The sequence below is a fragment of the Lontra canadensis genome, unplaced genomic scaffold (genome assembly GCF_010015895.1).
Source record: "Lontra canadensis isolate GAN:19392208 unplaced genomic scaffold, GSC_riverotter_1.0 scaffold1, whole genome shotgun sequence".
Classification (NCBI taxonomy): domain Eukaryota; kingdom Metazoa; phylum Chordata; class Mammalia; order Carnivora; family Mustelidae; genus Lontra; species Lontra canadensis.
The window spans coordinates 60,607,219-60,627,880 of record NW_022630995.1 but is presented as its reverse complement, the minus strand read 5'-3'; the positions used below and the strand labels follow the sequence as shown (position 1 = coordinate 60,627,880).

At 41.7% G+C, this 20,662-nt stretch overlaps 1 protein-coding gene across 2 annotated transcripts in view; it reads right to left on the bottom strand.

The window, feature by feature from the left end:
- Window positions 1–210: 210 nt before the first annotated feature.
- The window catches only part of CLNK (cytokine dependent hematopoietic cell linker), a 162,314-nt gene continuing 141,862 nt past the window's right edge, over window positions 211–20,662 (bottom strand). For both annotated transcript variants that reach the window (XM_032854983.1, XM_032854973.1), the window contains 4 exons: window positions 17,055–17,188; window positions 13,319–13,396; window positions 8,808–8,963; window positions 211–907 (listed from right to left, as the gene is read on the bottom strand). In XM_032854983.1, coding sequence (XP_032710874.1) covers window positions 761–907; window positions 8,808–8,963; window positions 13,319–13,396; window positions 17,055–17,188 — 515 coding nt within the window. In that variant the 3' untranslated portion in view covers window positions 211–760. The remainder of the gene's footprint in view (window positions 908–8,807; window positions 8,964–13,318; window positions 13,397–17,054; window positions 17,189–20,662) is intronic.

Below are 20,662 nucleotides of genomic sequence, written 5' to 3'. Positions count from 1 at the left end.
ATCTGAGGACACTTCTCTTCTTTTGAAGGGAAGTCCATAATTGGAATTAAAAAAAAAAAAAGATTACTTTCGCTCAGATTTAGGCTTACTCCCTTACTCCAAATCTGCTAATTCCCTTTGTCTTAAAGCCATTCAAAACAGAGTCCTGGAGGCTGGGACCACAGCCCTCTCACCCCGGAGTGAAAGCATTTCTGATTTCTGTCTTACAGGTGATATTTGCAAACACTTTCCTTTTCTGTTACATTCCTTCCCTAAAATTGAGGTTTCAGGATTACAAATAAAATAGAGCTTACATTCACCAACATCTTCAGCATAAGGAATCTCAAAAACATTGTACCTTCACAGGTCCTACCACTTCTGAAACAAAGGCAGGACCAGGTCCTATAAAGAGAATAGGTATGGCAGTCTCACACAGATTTGTCCCATGCTAGCTGCAAACATCTAAGCAAAGCTTCTCATCACCTTTATTTCTCATCTGGAAGGATGGTGACCCATGGTGACCACGTTTATAGTTTTCTCTTTAGGAGATATTTTTTAAAAGCCTGTTTTTATTTTTGCTTCTTACCAATATTTCTCTGTGGTTTGAACTTTCAAAACTGAGATCAATTTTCCAATTTCCATTATAGAATGTTTTCCTTTTGTCTGAAGTCAAAAAAAGGATCCCTCGAAGCCACAGAAAAATCATCTTTTGAAATCAATGAAAAGTGGGTAGAGGTATTGGATCTGGTGGGATTGGAACCTCAGAGAAAACAAAATCCGACTACCAAGGTGAGAAGCACCTGCTGAGGGGGAGGGGCTGAGTCAGGTAGCATTGCTCCCTGTGGATTCCAGTTTTGTCTTTCCCATCAATTAGTATGATGGGAAAATACTTGTAGTGTTCGATGATGTCTTCCACTGAGTTAAACTTCTGAAACACAGAAAAGAAAGTTAATGAAAATTTGAATATCTTTTGTGTTGGTGGGTTAAAGCACAGAATAAGATGCTTCATTTTCCTTAGGGAAGATGTTAACTCAGTATTTTTTTTTTTTTTTAACTGTGAAGCTGTGTCAGAAAGTGTTAAAAAAAAAAAAAAAAAAAAAAAAGAAAGAAAAGAAAAGAAACTGGAAAGACAGCTCCTGAAAGATGAGTGGTAAAAATGTTAACATGGGAGAGTAAGATGGTTGGGGAGACCAAAAGTGAGCAAGTCAGGGCTTGACCTTCACTGAGTGGATTGGTGGGAAGACCTACAGTGAGCTCCCTTCCAGAAACCCCTGTGTTCTAGTGAGTCCTGGGGTAATGAGAAGGAATAGAGCTTGCCACAAGGTTCTGGTAGTTCTTAGCCAATGACATTTCCTTCCCTGGGCTTCTTGTGAAATAATGAGGTGACGGCAGATCTTTACTTTTACGTTCCTGGAAATGCACAGATGAAGGGTTGTGGTGATTGAATGGACAGTGAGATTATTTCAAGTTAGGGAATCAGCATGTGCTTTGCTGAAGATAGAGAACTGAGATGGGCTATACCTTTTGGGTGTCTAGATAAAGGGACAAGAAGGCTTAAGGATTCTAAAAGCAGAGAAAGAAGCATGAACAAAGACAGGTGTTGGAAGATGTGAGGACCCAGAGGCTGGTTCTGATGAGCTGAGTTTGGGTGTGCCCTCAAAGGAAGTCCTGGAGGGTGAGTGGGAAGAGCTCACTCAGCCTGCCTTGCACGCCTTAAGACGATGTTGAGCCAAGGAGGCTTGGCTGTAACCCTAGGAGGTGAGCAGGGCAGGGGGAATGGCCTTCATGGAAGAGCTAAGGAAACCGCAGCTAAGGGATGTGGGCTGACCTGCTTCAAGGTCACGAAGGCAGGGTCCCAGGACCAGGAATGCAACCTGGCTTTTCTGGACGCAAGTTGTCTGCTTTTCCCTTATACAGCTTGCCTACAGCTTGTGATCCTGGGTTCCAACAGGCTGGGATAGAGAAGGCACAGCTTGAAGGGAGGGAGCCCTGGTGGGGAAGACTTTGATGCTGCTCTAGTGTTGTGAACCCTCCCTCTGCCCAGTGCACCTAGCACAGAAATGTTTGCAGGCCTTCAGGGTATTCAACAGGGAATGGCATTGTCATGATGCCTGTCCTCATGGAGATTGCATTCTGGTGGGAGCAGACGGAAAATAGCTTCCTTATACAAGGAGGTAATTTCACTTAGGAATAATGTCCTCTGAAAATAATTAACTCAGAACTCAAGAACATCACTAGGACCCCCCACAAACCTTCCCTCAGGGCTGCCTGTGGCTACTGGGAGGGAACTCCTTTTCCTTGGGGGGGCACTGCATTGAAAAGCTAAAGGTCTGTAACCACTGTGGTGGTCCCCTCCTTCCTGCCACTTGTGGCTGGGATGTGAAGAATAAAGGAAAGACTTGGGGAAAGAGGCAGGGAACGATGAATCTCCTGACATGGCCCTAGATCCACTCCATCCCTGCCCATCCTGAAGACTGAGTCCACAAGCTTCCCCATTGTTCCTACCACAGCTCATCTGACTTAGGTTCTGTCTTTTCATGGTACAACAGTCCTGCTTGACTCTGTGACTCGCTCCTGTGCACCTGTTACTGGATCTGGTTTCAAGGAGATAACCCATCTGTCCACCCCTGAGACATACACAATAAATACTAATTCCTACCTGATGCTAAAGTAAGGTGGTTTCCTGGTTGTGCCACGGGGAATACGGATAGTGTTAGAGAAGTCGTATGTGAAGGGCCTTTGGGGACCAAGTGCCTGAGTTCCTAACTAGGCTCTCCCACTCACTAGCTGTGTGACCTCAGGCAAGTTTCTCACGCTCTCTGTTTCAGTTTCTCTATCGATGAACAGAAATGGTAAGTAACATCAGGACCTACCTCCAAGGGCCCTTGTGAGGATTAATTGAATTGACAGTTGACACATAGTCAGCATTTAGAAGACAGCTTGGTATACAGTGAGTGCTCAATACATGTCTCATTAACATGACCTCATCCCTTTTGGGTTTGCCAAGAATATGCACAAAGAGGAATGAGGTCACTGGAGAAGTTTATAGATGATCATTGTATACCTCCAGGAAGTCATTTTTTTTTTTTTTTTTTGTATTTCACTTCCAGTTGTAAACTAAGAACAGTGTTTTCTTTCTCTTTTTTCAAATTTGACAAAACTGAAAGTGAGTAATGAAAATAAACTTCTCATGTGGAACTCTTCTGCAAAACTGGTTAACCCACATGGCACAGAGGAAAGCCTCTTCCCTGATCTTCATCTTCAGAGGGAAAACGCCTGCTTCCTCTTCTCATTCCTGCTATCTTCAGGATGGTCTTGAAATAATAAGTGTGATATTAATTGTTTTAATAACCTACTGCATGGATGCCATTTTACATGAAATTATAATTTTAATAAATGGCAGGAAGCAAGTGAGGCAGGAGTGATAAATCATTACTGTCAGTTCTTATTATCCCCTTGTAGTGATAGGCCCACAACTGATATATTATTACCCTAAAGAAACTTCTTAAAAATATTATAATGAAGCTCTTATTTTCATATGAAATGATTTTTCCAGGAGGGGAGCAAATGTCACCCTAATATTAAATCTTAAAATGTCTTTAAACCTTTTGTGTTTGCCTTATATCCCAACAGTAGGCAATGATTCAATGACAGAAGAGTAAAGAAATCTGTCTGTGAGCACACGTAGGAGTAAAAGAAGAAAAGAGAGAAGCAAGCAGGGGAAATGAGAAGTTGTGATCTCGTGGGTTCATTATTGGTCTCTACCTACTAGTCTTTAAAGTTTGATTCACCAAGTAAACATCGAGCATAATTTTTCGGTCACTTATCATAACCATCTGCAGGGCAAGGAAAGGTCTGATGATGGAAATGGCTCACTTCTATGAGCTTTCACAGAAACCTTGACCCACATGGTTTCTGAAGTCAGATGCAGGTTAGCAGCTGGCAGCAGGTGAAGCTCTGTGGGTCACTAATGGCAGGTGCATCTCTTGCTGGGGCTGGTGTTTTAGCAGTGGCTAAATATTTGCAGTCTCACCCCTGCTTAGGCATGTGTATCGATGGGCACAGATGAGCAGGGTAGCCCCTGGGCAGTAAGGACTCTGTGTCCCCAGAATGGAGCATGAAGTCTAGCATAGTGGAGGCATAAAATGAATGGCGGGGCAGTAACTGAGCAAATGGGTAGACTGGGCTGAAAGGTGGTCCCCCAGAGATACGTCATGTCCCAATCCCAGGAATCTGTATTGCCTTATATGTCAAGAGTGGATAGTATTTCTCATGACAAAAGATGGGATCAGTTAAAGCAATTGCACTACTGGGTATTTACCCTAAAGATACAAATGTAGTGATCAGAAAGGACACATGCACCCCAATGTTTATGGCTGCAGTGTCCACAATAGCCAAATTATGGAGGAACCCAGATGTCTATCAACAGATGAATGGATAAAGAAAATGTGGTATATATATGTATATGTGTGTGTGTGTGTGTATACACACACACACATACATACATACATACAATGGAATACTATGAAGCCATCAAAAATGAAATCTTGCCCTTTGCAATGATGTGGGTGGAATTAGAGGGAACTATGCTGAGCGAAATAAGTCAATCAGAGAAAGACAATTATCGTATGATCTCTCCGATATGAGGAATTTGAGAGGCAGGGTGGGGGGTTGTGGGGTGTAGGGAAGGAAAAAATGAAACAAGATGTGATTGGAAGGGAGACAAACCACAAGAGACTCAATCTCAGGAAACAAACTGAGGGTTGCTGGGGGGAGCGGGGATATGGAGAGGGTGGTTGGGTTATGGACATTGGGAGGGTATGTGCTATGGTGAGAGCTGTGAAATGTGTAAGCCTGATGATTCACAGACCTGTACCCCTGGGGCAAATAATATATTATATGTTAATTAAAAAAAAAAAGATGGGGTCAGTTGAGGATCTTTGTAGGAGGAGGGAATTCTGGGTTTTCCCTAAAAGCAGTCATGCATACCTGTACCAGATTGAAGCACAGGAAGGAGATTCATCCAGAGAAGAGGAAGAGATTAGAGCAGACACAGAGATTGGGGCGATAGGGCCCATGGGACAAGGAGCTGAGGCTTGCCCACAGCCACCAGCAGCTGAAAGGGGCAAGGAGGGACTTAGTCCCTCCATGTCCAGAAGCCCTGCTGATACTTCGATTTCAGATGTCTGGCCGTCAAAACCACAAGAGAAGGCATTTCTGATGTTTGAAGTTACCAACTTGGTGGTGCTCTGTTAGAGGACCCAGGGCATGAAGACACAGGGTCTTTCCTAAATATGAATTCAGACATGAGTTTCTAGCCACGTGGCTAACAGGATGACACAGATACCTACCAATGCAGCAAAATGGACCTCCCTAGGCCTATTCCTGGGAGATGTGGGTGGGTTTGCTCCCCTTCTGTGCTTGAGAAGATGTTGGCATGCTCGCCTGCTGGAGCCTTGTCCAGGCATCCCCTGCCACCCCCACATCCCAGGGAGAGCTGTGCCTCACTAGTGCCTGGGGGCACAGACCCAAGGCAGAGGCACTTGGGAATCATTTCTGATGGAAACCCCTACTCACTAAGCACCTGCCTCTGTGTGTCTGAGTGTCTATGTGACTGTGTTTATGTCATCTCATCTAAGATGTAATAACTCCCTTGAGAGGGGTGTCACTGTGTTGGATGTGTGGTTAAATTCTCAAGTTTGCAAGGCAGCCAGAAAGTCACACAAAACCAAAATTATCTTTGACAACCCTGTATCTCATCACCTTGCTCCCGCAGAGTCAAACGAAGATGCTATTTCTTTATGCAACCCCAGAGGAAGTAGCTGGAGTTGGCTTGCACTCAGCAGAGCCTTCCTGTATCAAATTCTCTCTCCCTTTTGTAAAGCTGGGAACGTCTTCCCCAGCAAAGTTGGGGCTCCTGTGCCTGCTGAGGGGCAGGAAGGAGCTGAGAGCAAGCTAGACTGTCCCAGTCTGGCACCAGCGTCTGGCTCGCGAGGCAGGAAAGTGTACAGTTGGGAAGTGTCCTTTCTCATCCGGTGCCTGGGGCATAGTAAGCTTCACGAAAGTGTTAACTCTCCCTCACCCCGCATTCTGGATGGTTTTCAGGCAGACTGCTGGTTGTTGGCATTTGGTCACGATGTTACCCAAGACCATATGAGTATTTTTGCAGAATGAAAAACGAAGCCTAGCCTTGCCCTGTACCTGCTGTGATTGGGGGGCCCGTTACTTAACATTTGTGTCTCAGTGTCCTGTTAAGTGGAAATATGGGTGGCACCATGGTCGCAGGTTGGCCAGGAAGGAATAAATTGCTGAAGTTAATTAGTAATTGTTCACTGCACAGGATAGGCCTTGTGCATGGCAAACATGCAGGTGTTAAATAAATGTAGGAAAAAGGAGGCTGGTTTGGGGGGGGGGGGGGGGGAAACGAATGGGAGGAGAAAACTCCGGAATAACCCAAAAAGGGTTTTCTTAAAATAGGCATTTGAATCCTTGAGGGGTCCTTGGTGATGATAATTAGAGCAGCTCACCTGGAAGCTGACGGTCTGATCTGGGCTGTCATGGTTGACAAGCGCTTCCCTTGCTGAGGCGGGGAACTGGCTTAAGATCTGATTCAACGCTATTCAGATGTCATCCTGGAGTAAGATCGCCGTCTCCTCTGTTAGGAGCAGACCAAAGTGTGGCATGTGGGGGGAAAGCTGTTGTGACCTCTTTAGGTCCTCACCATTGTGTCCTCATTGGTAAAAGGGTCTCAGTAATGCACCCTTCTCTGAGATTTTTTGAGGTCCAGGTAAGAGAGCAAGTGACACAGCATCTCGCAGAGGCCCTGCGGGTCAGGGGGCGTGATTTCCACTTGCTCTGTGTCCCGAGCATTTAAAAGTCACAATACAACTTTTTTTTTTTTTTTTTTTTTTTAAGAACATGGGCAATTCTAGGAGCTGGAAGAAGCTAGAAAGGATGGAGGGGGACTGAACTGGAATGTCCACTAACCATAGGCATCTGGTTCCGGGGAACTGTACCCCAGTTATTACAGTGACTCGGGAATAAGAATGAAAACATAATAACTCACATCTACCGTGGGCTTGCTAAGTGTCAGGCTGGCTCGGAATAGGGTACATTAGTTAAGTCACTAATCCTCATCACAAAAGGGAAAATTGGCTATTCTCTTCATCTTTGCTGTCTTCTTCTCTCAGTGTGGCTGCATTTAGCAGATTTATGTATTAATCTCTCTCTCCACTCACACTCTCATTTATGACCAGACTTTCCCAGGCTCTTGAAAAGGCCGGTGTGGACCACACCTCTCCAGCTACGTGCGATACTCCGAAAGGGCTCTGGGTCAGATACGTGCGATACTCCGAAAGGGCTCTGGGTCAGATACTGGGTTTAAGTCTTCACGTGGCCGCTAACGGGATCCTCACATACGCATGTTCCTGATGCGCTCTGGCAGCCCTGGCCGTGTTCTTCACTTTGATCTCTACTGAGGGACAGTGAATAGTTGTGTGGAAGTTCTGGTTCTACGCTGGATTTGTTTTCTCAGTCCTCCATGACAAAGGGCCGCAGATGGGGCAGGGTGGGGGCACCTGAACAACAGTCCAGGAGTCTAGAAATCCAAGATCAAGGTGTTGGCAGGGTTGGTTCTACCTGAGGCCTCTCTTCTTGCTGTGTAGGCACCATCCTCTTGCTGTGACCTTATGTCTGTGCACATCTATGTCCTAATCTCCTTACAGAGACACCAGACATACTGTTCTAGGGCCCACACACGTGACCTCATTTTACCTTCATCCCCTCTTTAAAGACTTTAGCTCCAAATACAGTTCTATTCGGAGGTCCTAGGGGTTACGGCTTCAACATCGGGATCTGGGAGGAGTCAGGGGGGACACAATTCAGCACATAATATAGACCAACGGATAACACTGAGGTCTGGAGATGCTAAATGAAAATTCCTGAATTAGAGAAGTCTGGACAAGAAAAGAACATTGCATTTCACTTAAAGAAACTAAAGCCCAGAGACATTAAGTGACTGGTCTGAGCTCACATACTTAGTAAGTGGTGATGTAGAACTTGACCCCTACCCTTCCCTTCCAATCCCTCTGTCCTACCTTCCTTTCAAGAAGAGTTGAAAGAGTAGCTTCTCCTCACCCTTTCATTACTCCTGTGTCTCTAGCCATTTATAACTTTCTGAGCCTCAGTTTCCCTACATCTAAGGTTGGAGCAATTGTTGTAGCAAGGAGTCGTCAAGGGTTCACGTGAGGTGATATGGAGACCAGGCCGACTGCAAGCACACTCAGCAAAAATCAGTCTCCTTCCTCTGTTTTTATGGATTCTCTCATGAAGCTGCCTGTCAGCAGGTCTGTACTGAGGACGGGCATGCCCAACATGGCACCGAATACTGTGACTGAGCGCACATTCAATTTGGAGACACGACTAAGTGTTCCTAATGCCAGCAGGTAGGGTGTGGAATGCCAGCTGTGGGGGTTTGGCATGTGGTGGGGAAGGAATGTGGTATTAACACTAACTTCAGCTTCAGGGGAGACCTCCGGGGAGGCAGAATTTGGATGTGTCCTGCAGAATGACTTTCCTTCGATGGGCAGATCTGTGTGGACAGGGGATGGAATGGTCAGGAGTGGTTGGGGCCCGTGGGCTGAAGTTTAAGGTGGGCAGGGATGTGTGTAGAAGGAGCTGGAAGGGAATTAGTCTCTACCTACAGGGTGGCGTTCTTTTCTCCTCCCCCAGCAGTCATGGGGATATGATGGGTAACTTGGCCAGCCTTCCCCACAGTCTCCCCTTGCTGTCTTTGATCTGGGAAGGGGAAGCTGTCAGGTCATACCCACCTCATCTCCCCTCAGTCCTGTCCCCAGGGCAAACTGCTGATTCTTCTCCAGGAAACGGATTTTCACATTGTAGACTTTGTTCCCATGAAACACCACCAGCACGTAGGGTTCTGCCCTGGATTTCGTGGAACAGTCTCGGACCAAGAAAGTGCCATCCTGAAGCAGAAGGAAGAATGGTTTTTTTCTCAGGCATGCCAGCATCCCAGGCCTGACAGTGTTGGCTGTAGTGACACTTGTCTGTGCCACGTTCCCATATGGCTTGGTTTTTGGCAAAACAGTTCTTCGTGAAATTTAATTCAGTGCATATTTGAGGGTCAGCCCGTGTAAGGGTTCTTGTTACTTTCTGAAAAGTGTACCAGTCAGATCAGGATATCCCCTTCTTCCAAATCTCACACCATCCCCCATTGGCCTTCATGTCATATCTACAACCTTAGCATGATGTTTGGGGATAAATGCTCCAGCCCTGTCTTGGGGTTTGGTTTCTGAAAACTCTGGCTCCAGCCAAGGTTTCCAAAAGGCACCTCTTGCTTTTGGGCTCTCAGCTTTCACACAGGCCACCTCATCTGCATGGAGAAGCCCTCCACCTCCCCTCCTGGGGGTGCTTTCTTCACCTCCCCCTGTTCCCATATATCCTGTTCTGCCTGATGCTCAGGTGTTAGTCTAGAGACAGTGGGAGCCACTGCAAGCTTTAGCAAGGGAGGCTTTTAGCATAATACAGGGGCCTCTGAGTGGGGAGATGTTAATATATGGCTAGGGTCCCCCCAAAAGATGTGGGGTTTCAGTCATTGGTAGCAGCATGAGCAGACATGGGAGGGAGGGGCTGACATAGCCTCTGGTGAGGGGAAGGCAGGTGCAGGGGAAGAAGAGGAGACAGAAGAGGGATTAGGAGTTTCCAAAAGAAGGTCAGCAGTATGAGATGGCTTGAGGGCTGTGAAGAGGCACACTGCAGGAACCAGGCCCACCTGGGGAATAGCTGAGGCTGGACGTCTGGTCATTAAGGGCTAGGAAATGGAGTGAGTCTCCTAAACAGAAGCACCCCTGCAATGCCGGTTTTGTGGCTACACTGTGCCTTTTGTATGATGAAAAGTATTGAAAAATCTGTAGCTGTAACTGCATAGATTCTTACATAGATGGTTACAAATTATCTACTAGAATAGATCTAATTAGATGTGTGAGGACTTACTATTTTTTATAGATAGATATTACATATAATTATGTTTATAACTAATTGTTACATATAATTATCTCCATATAGACTATATCTTATATCTGTTTATACCTGTTATGCATAACTAATATTTGTCATTATAGATACAGAGAATAATGATTACAATACTTATACTATAAATATATTAAGTTTATAAATAATACTAAGAAATTGTAGAGACGTGATAATTCTGATAGCTAAGGTTTATTGAGACTTGCTCTCAAGTTGCTAAACGTTTTAGGTGCACATGGATGGCTCAATCAGTTAAGTGTCTGCCTTTGGCTTAGGTCATGATCTCAGGGTCCTGGGATCAAGCCCCTCGTTGGGCTTCTTGCTGAATAGAGAGTCTGCTTCTCTCTCTCCCTCTCCCCTTCCTCCTGCTTGTGCTCTCTCTCTCTCTCTCTCAAATAAATAAATACAATCTTTAAAAAAAAGATGCTAGGCATTTTACAACATTATTTCATGTGATGTTTACATAAAATTTGAGAAGTTATTTTACCCCCATTTTACAGGTAAGGGAAGTAGGGTCTTAATGGTTTAAGTGAATCCACTAATGCCTCATGACTAGTTAGTAGATTACCCAATAGTCTAGTTCAAGTTTTTGCCCTTTAACTATATCAGCCTCTGAGTACATAAAGTGGTATTGAAGAATCTTCTGGAACTTGTTCTACATAAAACATTCAGCCATAATTGAAGCCTTAAGATTCAAGCACAGAGCATTGCCCAAGCTTAGGAAGGGAGAAGATGCCAAGACATGGAACCAATTTTGGATTTATCATCTTAACCTCTGCAATGAGTTTGTCACCATGAATCTGGGCAATCCTGCAATTTAAATGAAATTATCTTTCATTAATTGGAAACATGTTTTGACAAAACTGAAACAAACAGAATAGGGAAAGATGAAGTCATGCAACTGAGATGCTGTTTTCTCAGTGTTTTTTGGGGAGGAGGCAGAAACAGGCACACAGGGGGAGGGGGTGGCAAAAGGAGCCTTGACTGACTGCCCAGATGTTGCTGGAAGGACATTATGGGTGCATATGTTGGGCTTTTAGCACGATCCACACAGCAGCTCCTGGAAGCAGGTCCGCTTAGTGTAATTTTTCTGTTGGCAAACAGCTCAGAGAGTATAGTGACTCATTTGGTGCTGATTAGCCAGGAGGAGGAAGCAAGGTTGGAGCTGACATCCTGCTCTCCCATTTACCCAGGAGAGGTCAACTAGGGTGGGATTCCCTGAGGAGGGGTCAGGGAGGGTCCTGAAGGCAGGGCATCACCTAGCGACCTACAGCCATCCACTGGAACGTAAAGAACTGTGATGGCTACTACAGGCAGCTGTGGTTTTGTGGAAAGAGCACTGATCTTGAATATAGGTTCTGTCCCCTTTTCCACTTTTTCCTCTTTATGACTGAGACCTTGATTTTGTCTCCAGTTCCTCATCTAGAAAATGAGATCATTCCGTGGACTTCTAATATGTTTGGGATACTTTGTTAGCAACTGTATTAATTTCTTCCTGCTGTTAGAACAATCTACCATGAACTTCATGGACTAAAACACAAATTTATTCTCCTACAGTTCTGGAGGCTGAGGTCTGATAAGGGTTTGACGGGGCTAAAGCAAGGGTCTCAGGATTGGGGTCCTTCTGGAGGCCCTTGGGAAGAATGCGTTTCCTTGACTTTTTTCTTCCAGAGGCCGCCAGGGGTCCTTCACTTATATCCACCATGTCTTCCTCTTCTAAGGATTCTTGTGATTACTTTGAATCTGCTCAGCTCATACAAGATAGTGTCCTCATCTCAAGGTTCCTAATTTAATCACACATGCAAAGCCCTTTTTCCAAGTAAGGAGGCGTATTCACAAGTTCTGGGGATTAGGATGTGGGTTTCTTGTCAGAAGGCATCATTCAATTTACCCTAGAAACTAGCATCTAATTTATCTCATTTAATTTCACAATATCATTTCTGAGAGCTACATTTTACTAAACTTTATTGGGAACCTATCATTTGTCCACCCATTTACTAATTAACTAACTCCATCTTTGTATTTCCTCATTCAACAACAAACATTGCACTGGTTAGTTAGAGGTTTTGATGATCCAACAGTCTTGAGAACCTTTCTGTCACTTTGGAGAGATTTCTCACAGCCTAATAGAGCTCTCTGCTCATAATAGAATACTAATAACTATTTGCTGTTGGTGATGATGGTTCTAGTGTCATTTGATCTGATTCTAAGTAATTTCATGTCTTTTCTTTTTTTGGACAAATGGTAGATTTGTCCGTCCCCACCCCTTTGGAAGTTAGGCCTGGCCATGTGAATCATTGTGGCCAATGAAATGTGAGTAGAGATGAGTATTACTTTTGAGAAGATGTGGTTAAGGGTCAGCATGTGATTGGTATGAGCACACATGAAGACGTGGTCTCCACCAGCTTAGATCTATGCACCCAAACCTTTGTAGGCCACGGAGCTCAAGCAAGAAAGTTGTGCTATGCTAAGCAACTGAGAACTTGGGGTACTTAATACAGAAACCTATCATATCCTGACTAGGATGTTATTCATGATCCCTGTACCTTTCCTGGAGACAGGAGATATAAAGGCCCACCTCTAGGGACACCTGGGTGGCTCAGTTGGTTAAGCCACTGCCTTCAGCTCAGGTCATGATCCCAGGGTCCTGGGATCGAGTTCCACCTTGGGCTCCTTGCTCAACAGGGAGCCGGCTTCTCTCTCTGCCTCTGCCTGCCACTCTGCCTACTTGTGCTCTGTCTCTCCTTCTCTTTCTCTAATAAATAAATAAATAAATACAGTCTTAAAAAAATTTAAAAAAGACCTGCCTGTACTTTGGGCAGACCTTTAGTAATGAGATGAACTGGGAAGAAATTTAGAAGGAAGGCATTTTCCATGGTGACCTTCATTCATACCCCAGCTTCCACATCTGATCTCCAAAGTAGTTCCTTAGGGTTCATTTTACTGTTTTCATTTAATCCATAAAGAAACCTAAACTTAAAAATATTTTTAAAAAGATTTTAATTAGCCAACATCATTAGTTTTAGAGGTAGAGTTCAGTAATTCATCAGTTGCATGTAACACCCAGTGCTCATCACATCATATGCCCTCCTTAAAGATAATTTGGAAGAAGGGCAAGTCACAAGATTAATAAGTGACACAGCCATTTCCCCCTTTTAATGACAACCTCCTGAGCATTGAGAGATCCAGGCTGGTGCATCAAAGCACACTGCTTGTTATGTGCTGGGACCTTTGGGCAGAAAACCAGAGATGGCTGCAGACAGGGTGCAGTGGCCCCTGTACAAGGTGTTACCTTGTTCTCCTTCCTTAATGCCTCTTCCACTGCCTGGCGACTGTGTTCTCCAATGTACCAGTCATTCTGTTGGACATCCTGTGGTGCAGATAGATGGTGAATATTTTAGGGTCAAAAAGAAGTACTAACTTTAATCAATTACTTAACTAAAGTGTGCTTCTTGTTCCACTAGGGTCAAACCACAGTTTGATTTATAGTAAATACGCAGCCCCACAATTCCATCCCTGGATCTGGAAATGGATGCGAGAAAAGTAACCGCAGCTTACTGTTACAGGAAACTGGCACAACAGAGTCTGTCTGTCACTGAAAGTAATGAGAAATTTCACTCCCATCTATTGAGAAAGGCCCTTTGGCACCATGCTCACAATGGGTCATAAACACTCTATCTACCAGTGTTTTCTGAATCTGCACCTGCTGAAGCTAAGGTGGGAGGTGTATTGTTTGTGAAGCCAGCGGTGGCCCTAGTCCTTGAAAAACCAGCAGGGGAGGGGAAGGTGCAGATCAAGAGCATCTTTGTAGCACTTGTGTGAAGTCTCATGCGGTGGAACTGGGATTCGAACCCTGGCCTGTCTGGATTTCTCTCTCTACCATGATACCCTATTATACTAACTGATTTAATTTGATGATAAAATCCACCATAACAGAAGAAAGGGCAGTCAGGGAGATGTGCCATGAATCTACAATTCCTTTACTGGAATCCAAGAATGATAACATTAAACAGTCCCCTGCGTGAGTCCAGCCTTTTCAAGGCCATTCTTCATTCATTATTAAGTCCACCCCCCTAATAATCCTGTGCAGCAGGCATGTCAGGATAGTGCAGGCTTAGGGAGTCAGCATCTGTCACATGGTTGGCAAGAGCTAGGTATGGGACAGCAGGTCTTTGTTCTCTCCATCTGAGTCTCTGGTCCTCCCAGTGCATACTGGGATGGAGATCCTTCCAGCAATGGGTACACCACCAAGCATATGTGAGTGCCACTAGGAGAGGGATGAGCTAGCTCTAGCCTAAGTCTACAACCTCACCGGCTACCTCCCTCCAGTCTGAGGACATGGGTCCGGCCAGCCAGATGTGCTTGCTGGTCTTTGGACCAGCATCTCTGGACATGCATCACTTCAGGGCTTGGCATGAGCCAGCCCTGCTGCCTAGAAACCACCCCATGCCTCACCCTTTTCCCCTGCCTGGCTCTGCCATTCTCTTCCATCCAATTGGGGAGCAAAGTCATCTCTTATTTAAGACTCCCTTTGGAATAATTTCCTCTACATAGTCCCTGCCCCCTTGGGAAGGTCCAGAGGCAGGAGGAGCTCTGCTCGACTCCTGCAAAGCCACGTCACAGGCTCCAGAAAGAAAGGAGCCTCAGAGCCCTATCCCCCTCAGAAGTGGGAGCTCTCAGAGTTCAGAGCAGTCTGCTGCTTCTGGCAGGTCTCTCAGATAGATCAGGGCTTGGCAGGGCTCAGTCAGGGTGCATTTCAGCCATTCTGATTTTATTTACTTGCTCAAACTGGAAGGCACTTAGAGATTTTATAGTCCTGTTTTCTCCAGGTGTGGCCATGAGTGCTGGCAGACAAGTTTAGGTGGTACTCAGATACAGCATTAAATAACTCTGAGTTACCTGGGGGAGAAGTAGCCTCCTTTCAGTTCTCTGTCTAGCCCTTTGAATAATTCAAGTGGAATGTTTCATTTTTGTTCTAGTATGTCCTTAATATCTCTCTGGCTTTTCTGATCTCTTCTGCAACAGAAGAACAATCCTTACACTGAGAACCATTAGTGAGTGGTGGGATCTTGCTCCATTTTAATGGCCTTGTTTTGTTTGCGCTAAAGTGACTTAAAAATGTTGTAAAATGTACATAAGATTTACCATTTAAGCCATTTTTAAGTGTATAATGCAGTGACATCAAGTACATTCTCATGGTTTTGCAAACATCACCACTGTCCATCTCCAAAGCTTTGTCATCATTCCAAACTGAAGTTGTGTGTGTGTGTGTGTGTGTGTGTGTATGCCGGGAGGTGGAGAGAGTCCAAATACTCGTTATACATATACATATACATACACACACACACACACACACACACACACACACACACGTATGTATATAATGCAGGATACTGCAGGGATTCTCTCTCTTTCTCTCTCTCTATATATAAAATAGAAATATAAATACTTAAACATATACATATTTTTATATACAAATATAAAATAAAAAAATAAATATATAAAAGTACCTGCAGTATCCCTATTTATATATATTATATATTTTTATATATTTTGTATATTATATATTATATATTATTTATATTAGATATATAAATATATAATTATTTAAATATCATATAGATATATAGCATACATTTTATTATTAATATCATATAAATGTTTTATATATACAAAGTGAGTACATGGATTATTTCCACTTTTTGGCATTATTGTGAAAAATGCTGCTATGAGCATGGGTGTACAAATACCTCTCTGACTCCCTGCCTTCAGTTTTTTGGGGCATATATACTGAGAAGTGGATTGTTGCAATTAGTTTGAAGGGTATTTCCTATCTGTGGCACATAATACTGTCTTTTTCTTTAGAACAGTGATACAAAGTGAAAAAAAAAAGAGTCAAAGAATATTAATAAGTAAACCTTATTATTGATAGTACATGGGTAGGTCACAGATCGTAAGCTGCATTGAAATTGTTGACATTAGGGCAGTCCAGATCTAGTGCAAGCTTCTCCCATGCCTGTGAGGAATCCAGGCCCTGGGAGAGGTATAGTTTGGAGAGACACCTGGTTAGAACTCAGGGATTTCAGTGCTCATGAAGGAGATGACAGAGGCAAAAGAAGCCAGGTACATAGAAAGGGACAATAACAGAAGTATGTGCCAAAGTTTCCCAAAGTCTAACTTAAGAGTTTGAGACCTCTTTTAGAATTAAGGTAGAAATTAATATAAGGACAGCAAAAGACCTTAAGGATACTGCAGAGATTGTAGGACTGGACCAGAGATACTTTATATGCTCTGCTTCTGCTTAAAACACTTTCTCAGGTGCAGAGCAGGGCCTCAAGCATATGGGGGATATGGGATGGAGACCCATAAGAAGCATATTCCTCTGTGCTATATAGTGAAAGACTTTATTTAATAAGCAATGTTATAAAGTAATGGAAGGAAGGGCATGGAAACACACGCCATCCCCATAGTAAATGTAAGTGCAACATGATCCAAGAAGATATTAGGGATGGTGAATATTTTAGAAAGAGAGCAGGAAATAGATGAAGGACAAACAAGAATACATCTGTTATGAATTAGCACCTCTCCTTGCTCTGTTTCCTCTGGGGCAGGGACAATATCCTCTAGCACATTATGTGGCATAAAATAAGTGCTCAATAAATTGCTGGACTGTTCAAATGCAATTAGTATATGACAGGTGGCTCTTTTATTGGCAAAAGTATTGCAATATATAAATCCTTGTTATACCTGAACAGCTAGTGAATATAAAACACAGGTTTTGATATCTCTATTTTTTTTTATTAATTAAAGCCACTTGAATCTGAGAACGTGCAAATTAAAGACTGGTTAGAAGAGCAATATAAAATATAACAAAACACTGTAAAAATATTAAAAATCAGTAATATGTAGCCAGAAGGGGAATAAAATAAAGCCAATCACGATGATCTCCATGTAGCCATGGTTCAATAAAGCTCTCTGTTGATGCTAAGTTCATCTAGAAAGACACTGAAGAGAAGTATTTGTTTTACCTTTTCATCAGACCTTGTGGGGAAAGGTTTTCTCCAGTTTGTGTTTTTATAGTGCAGTGAATTTTCCTGAGGGCTGAGGTGGGCTGGAGACTGACATCTCTGAGGAGGATGAAACTGCATGCTTTCTTTATGATCTGGGGAAAAGGAAATTCACATGTAGGTATGATTTTGTTACTGTGTCAGATTTCTTCCCTCCAGCAAGGAGCTGGAACTCATTACTCTTGCCTGTGTCTGGGGTAGACTTCTTGGTCTACACTACTGTCATCTCATTCTGGACAGCAATCTCCTCTGGATTGTTCTCTTGCTTCAGCTTTTGTCCCTTCCTCTCTAGGGCATCTGAAATAATCATAACAAAATGTAGTTCTGACTTTGCTATTCCACCTGGTAAAAATCCTTCCATGATTTCCTTTACACCAGAAAGAAAATCCAAATTGTTTTACTTCTGTCCATAAGGCCTGGAATAATCTTATCTATTCATCCATCCATCCATCCATCCATCCCACATTGTCCACTCTGTTCTGGTTATAATGACCTCTGTTCAGTTCCTTCAACAAGCCAAATTGGTTCTCAACTCAGAAAATGCTGTGTTTTTTTTAACTTGAAAGAATAACTTTTTGTTTTAGTGGAATATCACTTTTTTAACCTAAAAGAATGACTAATCCATAAATTATGGTTATTCAGACTTGGGCAGTTGGCAGATATTTTATTAAAAATGAACAAAGTAAGCCTGTCACTTTATGGAAAAGAACTGGCAGTATTTGTTGCCAATTATAAAATTAGATTTTTCTAGTGCAAATTGGAATTTGGAAAAACTTGTATCTACCATCATTGCATAACAGCACAATTTTCTGATGAGACTTGTGGTGTTATTTGCAAATGTAATTTTTTTAAAAATTATAAAATGTGTTAACTTTGGAAAGATCTGCTCAGGTCTGTGAATCATATTCCAAGTGACCAATGCATGATGTTACAAAATCATGCCTGGTGAGAACATTCTTTAAAAGAGCAAGATAGACCAATGGACTTTAAAGTAACAGAATACAAAAAGTTCATTGAAAGGGTTTAGTGTTCACATGGAACCTAAACTTTAAGATACTACCACTTGTCAAGTTTTGACATGGTGTTTTCTCCTTATATTCAATGAAATTAGCATAATTCCACCGCAAGTAATTCTCATAAACACTAGTAAAGGATGAAATCAAGGCCACAAGGAAGGAGTGAAGTGTTAGGAGAAATACTAAGCAAAGATATTAGTAAATATGTTAATAATTTTAAGCAAGGATTATCCGTATAAAAATCATAAAGCCTTGAGAGTATGAAAACAATATCAAAGTAGAATACTGGACAGTAATAACATAACATGGAAGAAAGGTGATTAGTATGAAAGCAGAATTAAAAGCTATATAATATTAATTCAGTCTAAAAATATAATTAAAATTATAGTTCTAGTTAGTAGCTGAATAAGAACTTCAAAAGAGTGGGATACTTTTGACAATATACTTTGAAACATAGTACTAATAGCAAATATTTACATGCCAGTTACAGTAGCATTTAGGTTATATGTTTTTATTCTGCTTCTTGTCATCAAAAAGCTGAATTTTTCTCCAAGTTTCCTAAGAAGAATTGAGTACTCCTGAAACATTTTAAATTCTATTTTAATGGTTCCAAGGATTGTGGCTTTTAACGTGGAGCCTAAGAATGTTTGTTAGAGGGAATTATGTGTACCAAAATGTTTGTTGAAAAACGTTTGATTGCTTCAAGTTTAAATCACATTCATCATAGTAAGTTAATTTCACCCACCAATTTATGACCTTAAAAATAGGAATTATGCTAAAGACCTCTCTGATTTTCAAATTTTATAAGTAACGGAACTTAATTATCAAATGGTGCAGAATCCATACCATCAGATTTAGGGCATTCTGAGTTTTCTTGTATTGCTTGGGAACAGGATATGAACCTCAGATTTTTAGAGTTCAAACATGATTTTATTTAAAATGTTAAAGGTCATGAATGAGTGAATAGAATTGGAACATAAAACTTCCAAGGGGGCAGAAAGAAAGGGGAATTAGGAGATGAACCCACTATCTGGCAGGAAAAGAAATAGTCCAAAACAGTTGGGCAAATAGGAGTCACAGAATAATATAAAAAAAAAACTGATCTAAAATATAGTAATCACAATAAATGTCAAAAGTTTAAGCTAAGCATTTAAAAATTAGGTACAGACTAGTTAAAAAATTCCAGTTATGCTTAAATATAGTGACACCGAAATATAATGACAAAGTGGTCACTAATGGGAGGATGGAGACTATATACTAGACAAATCCTAAACAAGAAAAAGCTAAAAGAGCTCTTGTAGTATTTCTGAAAATACTTTAAAAACTTTATTTTAAATTAGAGTGAAACAGTACATAGAAACTTATTACTGAAATGGCCATCGCTATCTTTTCAACGTGGATCAAACCTTTATGAGTGTACTTCAGAAAAGCAAGTAACCATTATCGGCATTGTCTATCACTTGGTTTGTGTCGTTTACATAATGGTGTTCAGTGATTATGAATTTTTCATTATATTGTGGCAACTGATTTACTGTATTTCGACTCTGAGTGCCTTGCTTGAATATTTAAAAAGTCCAGCTTGAAAAAGAGCATTTAGAAACATCTACATGCATTTGTAGTCTATGCAGACAATGATTTAAATGGAACAAAGCCACAAACAGATCAACTTAGCTGTACTGTTTTCTTTTGAAAGCCCTTTGGCTCTTTGTTTAATGAGTGAATGAAATTCTGAGTATACAATCCATTGCAAATATTTAACTGATTTTGTTCTAGAATAATGGCAGCTAATCTTTGGAAATTACATATATATACATATATATACACATAATATTATAATATTAAATATTTATTATACATACACATATTTATATGTATACAGATACATATATGTACATATATAAATATACTTACATATACATATATATATACATTTTTTTTTTTTACATAAGACTGCAGTTTGGTTTTATAACCCCATGAAATAAGACTCTCTTACTTAGAGGACAGTACAAGAATATTGTGGAGAGGACAGTGTGTGGGTGGGCAATAAAATTTGAGGTAGGGTAGCCTAATAAAAAAGGCATGGGTTGTTGAATCATATTGATATCAGTAATTACTAACATTTCAAAACTCCTCTGTATATAAAGCTGTTAGTGTGGTGTTTGACTGTACTATCGCTCAAGAAACACCACTGCTTCTGTTGTTACTATTATAAAAGAAACACAGTTTTAGACTTTTCTTTTGTAAGTTACAGAAAAGCATTTTATTTTAAGTAGGTATCCATACATATTTATTGGAATTTTAATTTACTCTTACATGCAATTTAAAAAGCAATTTTATAAGGTAAGAGCCATATCTTTTAAAGAATATTTATAAAATGCTGATAGAAAAGTAAAATGTCAGAAAACAAAAATTTTGAACAAAAAGAAGACAGATCCCCTACAATCCCAAGCTTAGAGATTAATGTTAGAATTTTGGAGTAGAGCCAAACCTTTCTGGACCATCTTCTAATATATCAAAATAATTTGTTTTTGGTCCTGATACACATTCACTTAG